Raw genomic sequence first — 16184 nt, 5'->3', positions numbered from 1 at the left:
CTGTATGTCTATATTCCACAAAGCTTCAGGGCAGCCACTGAGTGTCACTGTTACCCACTTAAAGTGGTTACAAAGCAGTTCTGAAAGCGGTTTTTCCTGGAATGGCTGTAAATTGAAGTGGACTTTTTTTCCCCCCTTGCTGCAAAAGGAGGATTAACACACACCAACAGACCAACTTTCTGCACTTTGTACACAGTCATATGGCCTGAAGAACAGTCACACCATTTACAAAACCTTTAGGAGAATTTCAGGCAAATTAAGAAATTCAAGGAATCCAAGACAAGCTGTTTTAATGTTTTGTAGACTTTTGTGGTAGATTTGAGGAAAGGAAAGAGCCTGTAAACAACAGTATGCGGAGCCAGTAGATTAAGTCCATAAGCACTATTAAAAATAAACAAAATCACAATTTTGCTCTGGGGCTAAACTAACAGACTAGTAGTTGATTCAGAGTATTTAACCTGCATTACCTCAAAGAGCAAGTCCTCCAAGGAAACAGGATCCATCTTGCTGTATGTCTTCCACAAATCAACACTGACATCCATTAACTGAAAAATATTTTAAACACATTTCTGTGAAATACACCATGAAGAATGTCACAGATTCAGGTTTAAGCCACACAAACAGACTTGCAGCACGCTGCCCATGCTACCAGTTGTCCTTAAGTATGAATTCAGAAATATTGTTTCATGCTGGTTACAAAAGAATTGACCAGATGCAAGTGTTCTGGATGCTTCAGAGACTCATCTCAAGTAAGGCTTTGATATAGGTGCAAATTTTTGCCTACATCTTTCAAATAAATCATTTCATGAAGCTTTTCAAACTAGCAATCTTTCGACTAGCAGGTCGAGGAAAGCGATTCTGCACCTCTACTCTGCTCTGGTGAGACACCACACACACAGCGCTACCTCCAGCTTTGGGGCCCCCAACACAAGAAGAACATCGACCTGTTGAGCCAGTCCAGAGGAGTCCACGAAGATGCTCAGAAGGCTGGAGCACCTCTCCTATGAAGACAGGCTGAGAGAGTCGGGGTTGTTCAGCCTGGAGAAGACAGGGCTCCAGGGAGACCTTAGAGCACCTCCCAGTGCCTAAAGGGGCTACAAGAAAGCTGGAGGGGGGCTTTTTACAGGGGCCTGCAGTGATAGGACAAGGGGGAATGGCTTTACACTGGAAGAGCAGAGATTTAGGTTAGAAGAAATTTAGAAGATTTAGGAAGAAATCTTCCCTATGAGGGTCGTGAAGCACTGGCACAGGTTGCCCAGAGAAGCTGTAGATGCCCCATCCCTGGAAATGCTCGAGGCCAGGTTGGACAGGGCTTGGAGCAACCTGGTCTGGTAGAAGGTGTCCCTGCCCATGGCAGAGGGTTGGACTATATGATGTTTAAGGCCCCTTCCAACCCAAACCATTCTATGATTCTATGGAATTGTGCTAATAGCAAAGAACAGCATCAGCTGGTGCAAGGGAAAGATCAGTTTTCTGAGACAAGAAAGAAAAGCGGCAGATTCCAAAATTACTCGTCCTATGCACCAGCCAATTCTCGCTGTAAGCATAATGTAAATACAGGCTAAGATAGTTTAACCTAACAGTTCGCAGTACCTTCTTCCAAGTACTAAGATGATGCATATGAGAACACTAGTCAATATTCATTCTTAAGGGAAACTTGTATCTGAATAATTCCTGCATTTACAAGGTTTCCCACCACCCACTTCATTAAAAATGCAACACTGACTGGAATTTTCTTAAACTACTTCTTTACAGTTATTCCACTTGCTCATATTATTAGATATGGCAGTAATGATTTCCCATACATCACTTCCATTCACCTACCAGTACAGTAAGTTCTCTGGATTATAGCACCTTGACCAACCCTGACTTCGACTTCTGTATTAAGAGAGCAGCTGTGCTTAAAACACTGAAAACAAGTAGTAAGTTATCATCATCAGGTTATTTTCAAGTTTTACAGCACAGAATGCACAACAGAGGAAGAAAATCAGTTTGAGGAGCTAAAAATAAATTGAGATCACTCCCTTTTAATAATGGCACAAGTATTCACTTATAGATCATTTACAGTGATCTCAAACGTACTTCCTCATATAGACTGGGTTTTCCTCCCCATCTGTGACACATAGGAGCTGCCTAACAGATAATCATGCATAAACAACTACATAAAAAATAAGAATGCCACTTCCCACTTGTAATTCCCTTATGACTTTAAGGAGAAAGAACTCAAGCTGGAACTGGTTGAACCGCTGGAGCTAACACACTTAATCTTAAAAACACATACCGAGTATTTTCATTGTTCCTTTTTAAATCTGCAAGAGTATAGCAAAGGCAACATCAACTCCCACAATGAAATAGGAGAGGCTCTGTCTTTATGAAAATATCACCACGCTGGGTCTACACAGTTTCTCAAAGCCTCTATGGATTCATGAAGTGAATTGGCAAGGGTAATAAAGATCCAAACAACTCCTGAATTCACAGTCAAATCCTCATTGACTAATTTCAGACATTAAGAAGGGCTACTGATACTTAGGTACCTCTCCACAAAGGTGCTCACCTATTTGCACTTTGTACTTAATGGTTTTGACAGGTTCACACAACAAGATTATTTACAGTACTGGTGATGGAATGAAGAAAAGCAAAGCATGAGGAAAGGTATCAGTGGAAAGAACACAGTGCTCAGAGAAAGGCACACTTGCACTGACATAATAGATTTTTGAGCAAGTGTGTACAGTACTACAAGTGATGAGACTTTTAACAATAGTACTATTAATTCCTTGGGTTTCTTCCAGTTGTCAGAAGTCAAACAAAGAACATTCTGGCTGTAAAAATGGATGAGTGACTACAAAAATAGGACATCTGCATTTCTGTGGCAGACATCCAAGAAAATGAAATAAAAGAAGTTTCAAAGTAGTACATAAATACAAAGCTGTCCTCTGAAGATGCTGTTCGAGTATAATTAATAAATAAGTGAATCAAATTACACAAGTTTCTCAGAGTAGAACAGCAAGTCATTACCAAAACTAGGGGCATCATCCAAAATCTTAACTGTTGCCCTATTCAGCAGGCTTCAAAGACCCAAGAATATATCATGTTGATGAGACAAGTAGATGCATCTCTTGTGTCAAAACCAATGACCCAAGAAATACAGTCACTTATTCTCTCAGTTCATCTCAAGGCATTTGTCATTAGCAGCTTCTCTTGCACTGCTCTTGAAGACCTATACCCATCTAGCAGAGTTAAAAGTGTTTCTGTTATCGGCAGAGGGGGCCTTCAAAGACAAGGAAAAACAATTCTAAATCACAACAGGGGAGCTGGGGATGATGACCAAACAGTCACAGTTGATCCAGGACAGAGTGCTGTGCAGCTTCTAACAGAGTCTCACAGCAAAACTGCACTGTCTCCCTCCTTGCACATTCAAAACACTGCTTCATAAGATCCTGAAAAACTTCATTTAACTTGGAAGTTCACTTGAGCAGTGAGTCAGCACTAGATGATCTCAAAAGGTACTTTCCAACTGAAATAATTCCATGATTCAATTTCTGCTTCAGAACGGAAATGGAAGAAATTTAAGAACGCAGCTACTCACTTCGTATTTCATTGTAAAGAAGCCATCACCCCCGATTCCTTCCAGTGCAAAAGCCTGCACTATTGGCCACTTTTCAACAATGAACATATCAAATATCTGTAGATGACCTGCAAAAGAAATGTTTCACAGAAACATTATCTCACAAATACTGGCAGTTTAACTTCCTGTGAGATCTTAGAGTTGTTCTGAGACTCTAATATAGGATGTCAATTATCCTGCCTTTGTACAACTTAAAATAGGTAATTGAAAACCTTTTTTGGGAAGAAGGTAGTTTTCAGAAACTTTTCTCTACACTCTGAATTTTTCCCCTTTTTTCCAGCTACCAGGCTAGCAAAGAATACTATGTCTCCTTGCGAATTTAATTCCAAGACCATTAGTAAAACCATGCCTCTTAAAATCCAAGATAATAAACAGGGAGCTTTGCTTACTCCAATTCCTTCAAATATTTGGCCTTAAGTAAAATACTGTCAAACACCATCCCTGTGTTAATCAGAATTTTAAGTTGGGGGAGAGAAAAACTATTCAGCCTGGCACTCACTGATGAAACTGTAAGCCATCTGAAGTGAAGTGTGATCATCATCCCTAGATAATACTTCTTTAGATACTTCCTAACAAAAAAACACCATACTTCCCCTATGCCCTGACTCATTAACGAATTTTTAGGCAGTCAGAGCCTATCACCCTTTCCTCAGGAGAAGCAATGAACAAATAGGAATAAAAGAAAACACACCTCAAAACTCGATTAGCTTGGTTTGAATTTACATGGTTCAAAAATAGAAGGCAATTTGCTCCCCCCCCCCGGCCCCGGGTGCTCACGCTGCACAGTAAAGTACATGCACCGCATCGCTTTCACATTATTCACTATTGGGAATACTGCAAAACACACTTTACTGAACAATGTAAGATTACACTGTTTAGGCTGCAAGGCTGGCTACACATCATAACAGGAAGTCAAGCAGTCCAGTTTTTTCAGTGCTAAAAAAGGGAACTTGCATAACGAAATGTTTATTCTTTCCTTATATAAAGAAGTATTTATCTGGAGCTCTCATCTGAACAGAGAACTTCTGTAGAAGCAAAACACGCTTCTCTGAATGCAAATTATTTCTTTGCCTCATGCTGTGAACATTCACTCTTCAGATGAAGTCTAAGGGCTTACATTTTTCAGAAAGAAATCCAACTCAAGTAAAAAGAGGTTAAAAGGAAACTATTGACATATTAATCCTTATTTCTTACCCAAGGCATGGAAATCTTCATTCCTTGAACTGTATGACTTGCATGCTGCAAAACACTTAAGACTACAAGCACAAAACAAGCTAACCTACCTTGGCAGCTGTACGGAATACCAATGCGACTGCAATCTCGAACCATGTCTACAAAGCTGGAAATTTTAAATTCCTCTGCAGCTTCTTCATCTTCATACTGAAAGAAGTCATTTAGAATAAAATTTGATCAGGCGTGCCTACTTGGATTGTTAGCTTTGCACTAGAGGGAATATGCATTCTACTAAATTCCACAGCAAATATCAAGTAATCCACTAAAATACAACCTAGAGCCTTCAGACGCTAAAGAACCTTTTTAGTCCCTATATTTTGGAAACTCCATCATGGCAGTGATGTATTCAAGCCAATGAAAATTGTTCTTAAAAACAAACAAACAAAAAAAACCCCACCAAACATCAGAGCAAAGATTTTAATAAGGTTATATGAAGGCATAATTATATACTTAATTTTCAGCTTTCAGTGAAGTCTTTCTACATCATCAACTAGATGCTGGACAATTTTTAAACAATGAAAGAAACTTAGATAACACCAATTGATGTGCCTCAAAAAAATTGCCACTGAGGGAAAAAAAGAAATTATTACCAGCTTAACAACACTATAATGGGAAAGTCAGCTGGCAAGATATACCTCAGGTCACAAAACAAGCAACAAGAACCAGTTGCTGTCCGAGGGAGAGGTATGTGCAGGAAAAGGAGGAAGAAAGAAAAGAAGACACCACCATGCAACACCAGCTTGCTGTTTTACACTAGTAGCAGACTGAAGTTGTCTGAAGACTTCAGCAGACTGGAGAACAAATATCCTACTTATGGCTCAGAAAAATACAAAAACTAGACTGAAGAGAAAAATCACACAAAAATCATTTTTATAGCAGGAAAAAAAAAAACTAAAAATACTCTCTGATTTTTATCTGAAAAGGTACAGTTTAGCAGCAAGTCTGAAGGCAAGAGTCCTAGCCCCACTGGGTACTTCAAGAGTCACTTGCTTTCTGGAGCAAGATCAGGCAGCGGTGTGTTTTGTGTATTTATTTTATTTTTCTAGGTACAGTGCTCTGAACTTAACATCAAGGTAAATTAATTATTATTAACTTTTTGTACATAATTCTTGTAAGCTTCAGGATATACCCAACAAATCTATTTTAAGAACAATTTCTTTTAAGACAAGCCTGAATTTAAGATGCAGTCCAAGTTCCTCCATGATGTGTTCTTTCTTCAATCCCAGGAAGCCAGATCAAAGTTTCAGTTCAAAGCCAAGCCCCAAACAACTGCCAGTTTCTAAAGACTTAAAATGCCATTAGAATAAGAACTTGGTTTTTGGCAGGGTGCTAAAGGCTTGCCTACTATCTGCTATTGCAGGTATAAATACAGCCTGTTCCATGACACCCAGAAAGCCTCATTAAATTTCAGTACTTGATCTTATTTAGCCATTTTGAAAATGGGTATTCTTTAATAATACATGTTTTCTTCAAACAGCTAGGATACTCAAATTACTAAGGTCTAGTTAAAAGCAAGTAGGAAGGAGGAAAGGAAGGAGAGGCTATAGGTTCTGTGAGATTCATCAAGAGCTGCACAGAGCCAGGTATGGCATTGCTTGCTTTATTTCTACAACTCTTGAGCTTTTTTAAAATTTCATTTTTATAAATGCAAGCTAAAGTTATTTTTATCACTGAAAAGAAAAATGCTTAAAAGCCACTACAAGCAATCCTCCTGTAAACAGGATGCACATAAAGCCTATGACAGCAATGATTTTTCTTCCTTTCAGAAGCAATCTAGGGAACTGGCAATTTTTGTACATTACAAATATGCCTGGCAGTGCAATGCTCAGCCCATTCACATGAAACAGTAGTGAAGTAAATTTTGTATTTTCAGCTTCAGAAATCAAGCTTTTCCACTCATTTCCACAAACAGCAAGGCATATGGTTTACCTTTCTAGTTACACCGTTATTTCAAGCCAGTACTGTGTGATTAAGGTTACTACCTACCATGATAAATCACAAAGAAAGTCCATGAACAGATGCAGCTTAAAATTCAATAGCTGCGACTGCAGTTGTGCTAGCAATACTGTGTTAAGAATCACCCAATTCCCGATTCCAAAATGCATGTTTTACCACCATCAGGTATGCTTCAAGATTTGCCCTTTCAGTAGGAATTCTGGCAACACACAAACCTTATGAAGCCAGGCTTTAGATTTTGCTACAGCATGCTTTAACCTGTAGCTCAGCTGTTTACTTCTTAACAAGAAGTAATTAGCCCTCTCTATGCAGTACTCATGGGACTGTATCTAGAAAGTGTATGTGGATTCCAAAACCGGATGACTGCAAGACAGACATTGACAAACTGGAGCAAGTTCAGTGGAGGACCACCACAATGATCAGTGGGTTGGAGCACTTGTGGCAGGAGAGACCCAGGCTTGTTCAGCCTAGAGGAGGCAATGGCTGGACCACATAACTGCCTTCCAACATCCACAAAAACTTTATTGAGGTGGTGAAGTAAAGCTCTTTGCAGTGGTCTGCAGTTGCAGGACACATGACAACGGGTATGATTTAAAACAAGAGAAGCTGAGGCTGGATAAAAGGAAAACACTTTTTCACTGTTAGGATAGTCAAATAATGGAGCAGATAGCCAAGAGTTCTGCAGTTATCATCCTTGGATGCTTTCAACATCCAGCCACAGGAAAACTTGAGTAACCTGATCTGATCTCATCACTAACAGTGCCTTAAGCAGGAATTTAGACAAGATGATCTCCAGAGGTCCCTTCTAACCTGAATTATTTCATAATTCTGTGATCTAAACTATCAAAAAGCCACAGAAAAACACAATTGATCTACCATAAGCCCCATCCTTTTCAAGCTGAAAACTCAAGGAAACAAAAGGCTTCTCTCCCCGACCTCCCGGTTCATTCTTTCTCCAGCTTCCCCCGTTAATATCGCAGGCTCCTAACCCTTTCCCTTCAAATTTCACTATAATTCCAATTTAGAAATGGAACTACACAGAACTGAACAAGCAGGGAAGCTTCCCATGATGGCATTTAGGAAGAAGCATTTCCAGTCTCAATTGGAATAAAAAGGTTCTTATTCTACACCTAGACAAACAGTATTTTTATTTTTTACTCCTCTAACAGTACTTCATTATAATAAACATAGCTTTTCTAAGAGTAACTTGACTTTTAAATGCAGGATGAAACTCACGTCACTTACATGGTCCAGTGAAAGTGAGGTTAATAGCTCTTGAAAGGAAGTTGAAAGTTAAAACAGAAATACATAATAAAGTTTCTTGATTTTAAATAGCCTACTAAGCCAACCTTCTCTAATATTCTAAAATTATTGGCATAGACCACATTAAAACACTGCTCTGGTAGCAAACAAAGCTATCATTGGAAATCTCAAAGCTGACTGTGGTGCTTGATTCAGATTCTGCATTACTCAACCCACATGTTTTTCCTCATTAAAAGATCATTGACTCATGTCAAAACAATAGTAATTAGTGGGAGAGGGGAGCAGTTTGTCTTCATGCTCCAACAAAGTATTAAAAACATATTCTTCTTGCACACATTAGCAAAATTATTAATACCCATATAGATATATATACACACACATACATGCAGGTCACTCCCCTACTGAGTGTGAAAAAAGAAAAAAAGACTTCTGGGAGGAATGTTAAAAAAAGTTCCACTTTGAATTATCAGTTCATTAGCAAGTTCATTAGCAATTCTTATCTGCATTCACTTTCCACTTACCTCATTTTCAGTTAGACAGTGAAAATGCAAGTTCCTCCAGTATGCCACATACGGCAAAAGATGATTATAATTCACAGGGTTGCAGTACAGATGGACGCTGTCAGGTTTTATTAATATGATTATATCTGCAGCAAGCAGAAAAAATATTATTCCAGCATCAAGACTCCATACATAGAAGAATTACAAGGACACAAAGAAAAAGAAACCTAAAAAAAAAACCTCACAGAAATTGAACAGAAAACACTTTTCCTATAATGTACCTCATTAAAAGAAAATTGTTTAACTATTTAAATATACAATCACTCCCCACATCTTGGAAAAAAAGGACAAAAAAAAGAAACAGTTGGCAGCCACAGGCAGTTCCCAGTAGAATAGTACTTCTTATTGTTCCAAACAATTGTGGGTTTATTCTGAAGTCTTGTACAGAACTTGCGTCAGCCTGTCCTTTGAAAAGCCAAGAGTGTCAGTGATGAGCCCTTACAGAGCACTTACAAAACTGCTAACTAGAGTTGCTCTTGCCTGATATTACATCAGAAAGTTGCTCCAACTAAAAACTAGCCTATGGGGTAGATATTCAACGTTTCGTGCAATTAAGGGAATAATCATCTATGATCATGGTGACTGGCCACTTTCCAAATATTACAAAAGTGATTTAATATGTTAAAGAGGGCCCAAGTATTTTAGAACTCCAGGAGTATGATCACTCAACAATTGGTAACACATGTACATACATACCAGGACTGAATTCGGACTTCTTGGAATGGGCTGTATTTGTTTAGGCTTAGAATTTGGCAGGGGGTGGGGCGTGTGCATGTGTTTAAAAACAAGAGTTCTTCAGCAGCGTTTTTACGAGCCATTTTTTATGAGTATATACACACTCAGAGATTTACTGACTTACTTTTTTTGAGGTTTTCCCCTTTTTCTGCTTACCCTCCCTCCAGAAAGACTGAAGAATAAGTAAAAATGTTAAGCAGATTACCATCAAGAACTTCTTCAGGAAACCCAGTTCTTTCAAAGTCGTTGTTATTCTGGCTATACAAGCCAAAAAGCAGGTAGTTTGCCAGTTCCCTGCAACCTTCATTGTATCGACTATCTATTCCTGCAAAAGCAAAACCATACATGAAGTGTCATGTGTCCTAATATTGTACACCTGAAGAGTTTGTTTTATTCCCTAATAAGAAAACAAAACAGGAGCATTAACTTAACCCCCTCACATAGTCAGTGGGCACAGATGCCTATTGAACTTACTGAGAAAACAGGGTAGGGGAAAGTTCGCTGTCACATGCTGACATTCAACCCTTGACCTAAAATACACAGGCATTGCTTAAAAAAAATTAAGTCTAGTTTTCTGCAGTACTCCGCATCAACAAAAGTACAATTTTATCTAGTAATTCAAACTTAAACATCTGTCTGTATGCAGTATGAATTCTAATTAATATGTTCTTGATTGAAGCTTCCTAACAAACTAATCCTGTGACCTAAATCTCCTGCTTCAGACTACATGATTAAACATTATCTTATCAGTATTATACTGCAATCCCTGAGTCACCAGAAAGCCAGTGCAGACTTCTAACAAATCATGAAAAGATATTCTGACAAAACATACGGTATACAAACAGCTTCCAAGTAAATTCTTAGACAGGTCCTTGGGAAAATAAAATTAAAACAACTGAAGATCTGGAGCACAAAGAAATAGAAGATAAATACAAGAAAGAAAACAAACCACAGATTTAGTAAGTATTTTCATCTCCCTGGAAGACAGTCACAGTCATAATTCCTAATTCTGCTGTAATAAACCAAGTTTTCTCCAGAAGTAAAACCATGCATGAAGCAGCATGCCTGACACCCACACTTGACAAAGGTCACCCACCAGTCTTGCCTTGCTATAAGATTTCTGATAAAGACCAACAGCAAGTTTTCCTACCAAGTTACATTAAGGTACAGTTGGATGGTTGCCAGCAAATAAAAAATTGTTACCACTGTCCAAAGGAGAGATCAGCACACTGATAATGTAATAGCACAGCCTGAACATCTGGGTTTCAGGACTTACATCGGAAACCAAAATACTGCAGTCATCTGAGCTTACCAGAAACTGGAACAAACCCCAGGTTCTCCCAATTATGTTACTTTTTTTATGTTATGCTTCAGCTTTGAAGTGCTAACCAGATGCCCTGTCTGCATCCGGCTACTGAATCCTATAACTTAATAAACTCCCTTGCTTGTCTAGTAAATGACCTTTGGATAGCTCATGTATATTCCAAGGTATCAGATATTTGGTCTAAGGCTACAGAAGAGACAAATACAAACACTTCAAACTGAGCTGAAGCTATGAAACTCTGTAGTACTGCTCTGCTCCCCGCTCATGGCTTCACAATTAACAGCACAAATAACACACTGTTGTGCGCATTGCACTCCTTGAACTGTGGTGGAAAAAAGGAAAGCTGCATCACACCTGCCCCGGCCTTCTCAGCCCTCAAAAATCTTTCCTGCCACAATCTTTGAATCCTCATTCCTCTATCCAGCTTCTATCACTGATCTCCCATTCATGTACATATGTCCTGGGAGCATGATCTTTTTAAAACAAGTCAATGCGGTGTGTTTGAAAGCATCCATTGACAGAATATCAAAAGCCTTAGCAGCCAATCTGTAACTCAGGTCCATGGCATCCATAAGACTCATCTCAAGAATGTTCAGACCCAGTCAACTCATTTTTCCCCTCTGCTGCAACATTCTGCCTTTGCTGTGCCAATAATTTTCTGCATAACCAGACTGCCCTGAATCTGGGAACTCTAAGACAGAGGGGATGCAAGAGAGGGATGAGAGGGACAGCACACTGTCTCTTTATTTACATTTCCAGCCTCATCAAAGCATGCATACCAATGTAACCTAGAATTCCACCGGACTTGGCACACCAATATTGGTGCCAAAGCCCCAATGTCTCCATGGGGTTTTAGTTACTACAATCAAGCGTGGAGACTCTGTTCTTCCAGGAAGAACCATCCCTTTGTTCGAGGGAATTCCATTTGAACATAATCAGTCTCCTTGAAACCAGCTACAGCCTTAGAAAGCTAGCACACACAATGTCCTGAAAATAATCTGTCTTACTGATCACTTGCCTAACTGAGGCAAGTTTTGAAGGCAGATGAGCAATAATCCTGGCACAAAGCAGGAGTTCTGATAGTCCCTTTCAGTGGCAGCAAGCTGTTAGATCAGTTGTTCTGCAAGCAGCATTACTTCTTTTTTGCAAGCAAACATCACCTATCTTATCAAACGTTACTCTAACAAGGCACCTCTAACTACAGGCCAAACAGTGTGGATGAAAGCAGCCATGGCATTTGCACTTTTTTCTATCAGGTTTACAGGTGGGGTTTCCAAAGCCTAAGGCTAAGTGGCCAAGGCAGTGTGCTCAAGGACAGGCTAACACAGTCAAGCAGAAAAAGGAACAGATGATTATAAAGTCTGGAAGAGCAGAAAAAAATGAGAAACTCCTCCTTTTAAAAAAAAAAGTTAAGATGTCAGCATGACTTGAAGAGTTTGAGGTTTTATCTGGGTGCACCAGCTCTTCAGGCTTGAAGTATAGAAGATCTTTAAAGCTAAACACCAAAACCCTGCTTTTTAAGTTAGCAACAGAAGGAGGGGAAGACAAGACAAGATGTTAACATCAAAAAGATGATGTTAACAAGGAGGACAGCTGATAAACAACTCGTACAATAAAGGACATGGGTAAATATTGCTTGCAGAACACTGATAGGCTAGCAGGGAAGGCATCAGCTTACCATAAAACAATTAGCCCTGCAGAATACTTGGGTTTTGTGGTTTGGTTGGGGCTTTTTTTTTTTTTTTTTTTTAAGTATCCAGTACAGACAGGAGCTTTCATACTGAGGCTTTAATAGTATACTACAGAAACATATGAAGTTAAATTAACAGATATAGTTAGCGGAAAATAAACAGGAAATGAAACAATGACAAAGATAAGATACCTCCAGAAAGCACATCAGGAGTCCTCAACAGAACAATGGGGAAGGCTATGAATTAGGAAACCCCACGCCTGTCTCCAGTTGAGTTTAGTAACTCCCAGCCTATTCCCAACTCATCACATGGGTGTAGTTAGACAATGACTCAGTTGAACAGCTCCCTGCTGCCCACAGAGCTATTCCTGCTCCTTCTCCTTCAGTCAGTGCTCATCTGACCTCTCAGTGAGCTGATTTAGTTTGCTAAATTGGCAGAAAACTAGTCTGGCCAAATACAGGGTGGGGGGGGAAATAAATCTGTCTGTTCGGTAAGATGAAGTGGGTGCAACATATCAAACAACCACCAGCGCTGACGCAAACTGCATGTGGGGAGGGAAAAAGAGGAAAGGGAAGAGGAGCAGTTCAGGGGCAGGCTGAGACTCCCCTTTTGCACAGCAAAAAGCATTCACCCCAGACACCTCTCATGTCTGTAATTTCACAGTTGCTAAGCTGACATAAACATAGCCTGCAGGTAAAGAGAGTCCTGCTCTTTGTCCCAGCCAGTCTCAAATATCAAAACAAAGAAAAGTTGTTCCATAACACATTAAACAGCCACGTGAGCTCTAGGGACACCAGGCAAGTAGCAGAAAGGTGAAGCTGGAGAATGGACAGATCACTTTTAGATATTTGCCCAAAAGCCACATGCAGTTGTGGAATTGCCATCAGAAGTGACACAATAATCATTAAAATAGTCCCTATTTGGAAAGGGAATTGGATGAACAATCAGCACAACATACTAAATGCTAGTGAGGTTTCTCCCACATCCTAAGCGCAAGAGCTCTGTGTGGGATGGGTGTATCAGAGAGAAAAAAAAAAGTTACCTAAAAACATAGTAATACACAAACAGAACCAAGATAAAATAAACTTAAAGAGTACAGCCTCTAAAGCATTCCAGTCCTCTTCAGGGAGGATAAAAATTAAATATCAAGGTCTGTAAAAGTTTACCTTAGCTATGATGAACTTTGAAACAGTCTGATCTACAATGGGAATAACAACAACTACAGTCAGATGTCTAGACATACCCTACTGAAACTAAATACGTATCCTCAGAAATTGGATCAACTTAACCATGAGCTGAAAATCTGTTGGGAGGTAAGATGCAAGAAACACCACAGTTAAGAGAAATAGTTTAGAGTATAATTTGTTTGATATACTGTTTTCTTAGCAGCTTTAACAGCAACACACTCCAGCTGAGAGATCACAGCTTTTTAAAGATGTCTGACATGCCAACCTTCAAATTCCTTTTTCCTGTCAGTTTCAATACCTTTTCTCCCCAGCAAAGAATGCAGGAACGCTACCATTCAACCACTTTAAAATAAGGTAATAGCATTATTTTTTAAAAAAAACAGTTATAACTATATTTAAATAATTGTATCAATAATTGGTCAGTTCTCATCGCTCTTTGGAATTTCACAATGCTGGTTTTAGTTTCAGTATAAATATTAATGTACTTGAAGCAAAGCTATAAAAGTTTATATTGTTTTTATCTCACAGCCCAGTATGTAAAATTAAAGTTGGAGTGAGGGAAAAGCATTAATTCTAGGTCATTAAAGACAGCCAAGTGAAATATAACATGCACTGACTGTAAAAAAAGTTACGAGTATGTTTTCCATACAAGTCAACAGGACTCAAAATGTAAGACTACATATTTTTTTTCATCTGAAGCTTGCATTTGAAGACAGATTTAATGTTTTTATAACAGACTGACATGCCTGCTTAATCGTAAGTTATGCAAGAAATTCTACAGGCTACATTAGACAGGTCAGATTAGACAACAGTCTCATTGTGGGTGCTGAAAGATTAGTGCAAAGCACAAGTCTAATAACAAAACACACTTGCTGTATTCCTATAACACAAACGTTTATTTATTAAGAGGTATGGTCTTATGCATGGACTTAAATACTCCACACTGAGGATTACACAAAGCAATTCCTTTTGCCTATAATGCTTTCCCTAAAGCTGTACAATGTCTTGAGTAACCACTCTTTGCTTGGAACTGACTTCAGAGTTAAAAACGGTCAAGAAATACTACAGTGTCAATGGCAAGATGGCATAACTTTACATATTTTATGAAATTAGACTCTAGCACCAAAGGTAAAAAACCACGTACTTAATCCTGTATGATTAAGTTTCATTGGAAGGGTGACACAGTGACCTTAATAGGCCTTCTAGCTGTAAATTTGCTACTTAGCCAAAGACTTCTTAAACTCTTACCCTAAAGAATGTGGGCTAGGATGAGTCATGCTATACAGTTAGCATCAACCATAAGAGAACTAGGTTATACACATTTACAATATTTTTGTGGCTCAATAAATGAGCTTCAAGTTTTCTTGCTACATTGTTTAAAAAAAAAAATAACCAACCCACCCCCCCAAAAAAAAACCCTGAAAAACAGGCTGTTGTATCATTTCATAATGCAAGCCTGTTATTACACATAGCTTCTTTAGGGCTACGTTAGATTTCTCCATCTTTAACTGCAATACCTTATTTAAACAATCACTCCTTAGTCCTTTTCTCTAAGGAATTTCAATCACCACTCCTGATTTTTTCCTTTAGTGTCTTGATAGTGATTATATAATAAGAAACAAGAGACAATGTTACATACAGAAATGATATTAAAGCAGTACAAAAACCCCCGTTACTTTCCTACAGAATACTTGCACATGCAGCTTTATTTCGTATCACTCTTTTCTCCCAACCCCAGAAGAAGCACTGAAACCACATGCTGTTTATCTGCCACCATTTAACTTGTAACTGCTTTCTGGGTTTCTCATGTGACTCTTGAAATGTATTTTGAATTACTTCTCCTGAGGCAAGACCTCCCTCTCCTTAAATTCAAGTTTTATTAATTCTGTCAGTTTTCTAGTTATTCCCCCCATCCCCCCACCTTATAAGCCAAGCCTGTTCACATCCGCCACCCTCCACAGCTCTGCATATCACAATCCCCGGCCCTGGCGCTCCTCTGCTCTTTTCCACTCCCTTAACGTCAGCACCTTCTAATCCCTTCCACTTCCCAGCCTCCACAAGAAAATCAGCTGCAACACACGTGCTTTCAGTCTTGAGCTTTTATGCCAAGCACCAGCTAGAAAGCAAACCCTGCCTAGACAGCTGAATGTTTAGTCCACTTAGATATGCATTAAATTCTCTCCATCTTTCCTTCTATTTGGACAGTTTAAAAAAAAGACTCTCTTTTCTGTCCAGCCACTGAATTTTCATCAGCCTTGCAAGAATGTTGATATTATTACTATTGTACCAAGTTTGCCTGAAATTAGTAAACAGGCTTAAGTAACAATGTAACAATCAGATAGCTGTCCATTCACTGAGAAACAGGGCTGGAGCTTGGGGCAGGGAGCAGATGATCTTCATCTTTCTGAAACTCCTGATATCTTTATCAGTACAGGGAAAACAAAAAGGGGAGGGGGCTGGGCAGGGAAGAGTAGAACTAACCTAAAACACAAAGGATTCCATCAGGTTGCGATTTGCTGCTCTGTGTCAGGATACTCTGAATGTTTCGAAGGCGGCTGCAACTGCAAAAGAAAGAGAATTCATCCTTAAGGTCAGTGTTTCAAAGTGCTC

At 39.1% G+C, this 16184-nt stretch overlaps 1 protein-coding gene across 2 annotated transcripts in view; it reads right to left on the bottom strand.

Annotated features, from left to right (window-relative positions):
* The window catches only part of DNAAF9 (dynein axonemal assembly factor 9), a 78945-nt gene that overhangs the window by 51549 nt on the left and 11212 nt on the right, over nt 1-16184 (bottom strand). For both annotated transcript variants that reach the window (XR_013929631.1, XM_080396442.1), the window contains exons 2-7: nt 16056-16135; nt 9578-9697; nt 8599-8723; nt 4909-5005; nt 3587-3693; nt 468-545 (exon numbers count right to left, since the gene is read on the bottom strand). Coding sequence is in view for 1 of the 2 variants with exons in the window: in XM_080396442.1 (XP_080252568.1) it covers nt 468-545; nt 3587-3693; nt 4909-5005; nt 8599-8723; nt 9578-9697; nt 16056-16135 (607 nt within the window). In the remaining variant the exon portion in view is untranslated. The remainder of the gene's footprint in view (nt 1-467; nt 546-3586; nt 3694-4908; nt 5006-8598; nt 8724-9577; nt 9698-16055; nt 16136-16184) is intronic.

This window comes from Falco punctatus, assembly GCF_963210335.1.
Source record: "Falco punctatus genome assembly, chromosome: 1".
Lineage (NCBI taxonomy): Eukaryota > Metazoa > Chordata > Aves > Falconiformes > Falconidae > Falco > Falco punctatus.
The sequence above is the reverse complement of the archived record's forward strand: the minus strand, read 5'-3'. Positions and strand labels throughout refer to the sequence as shown.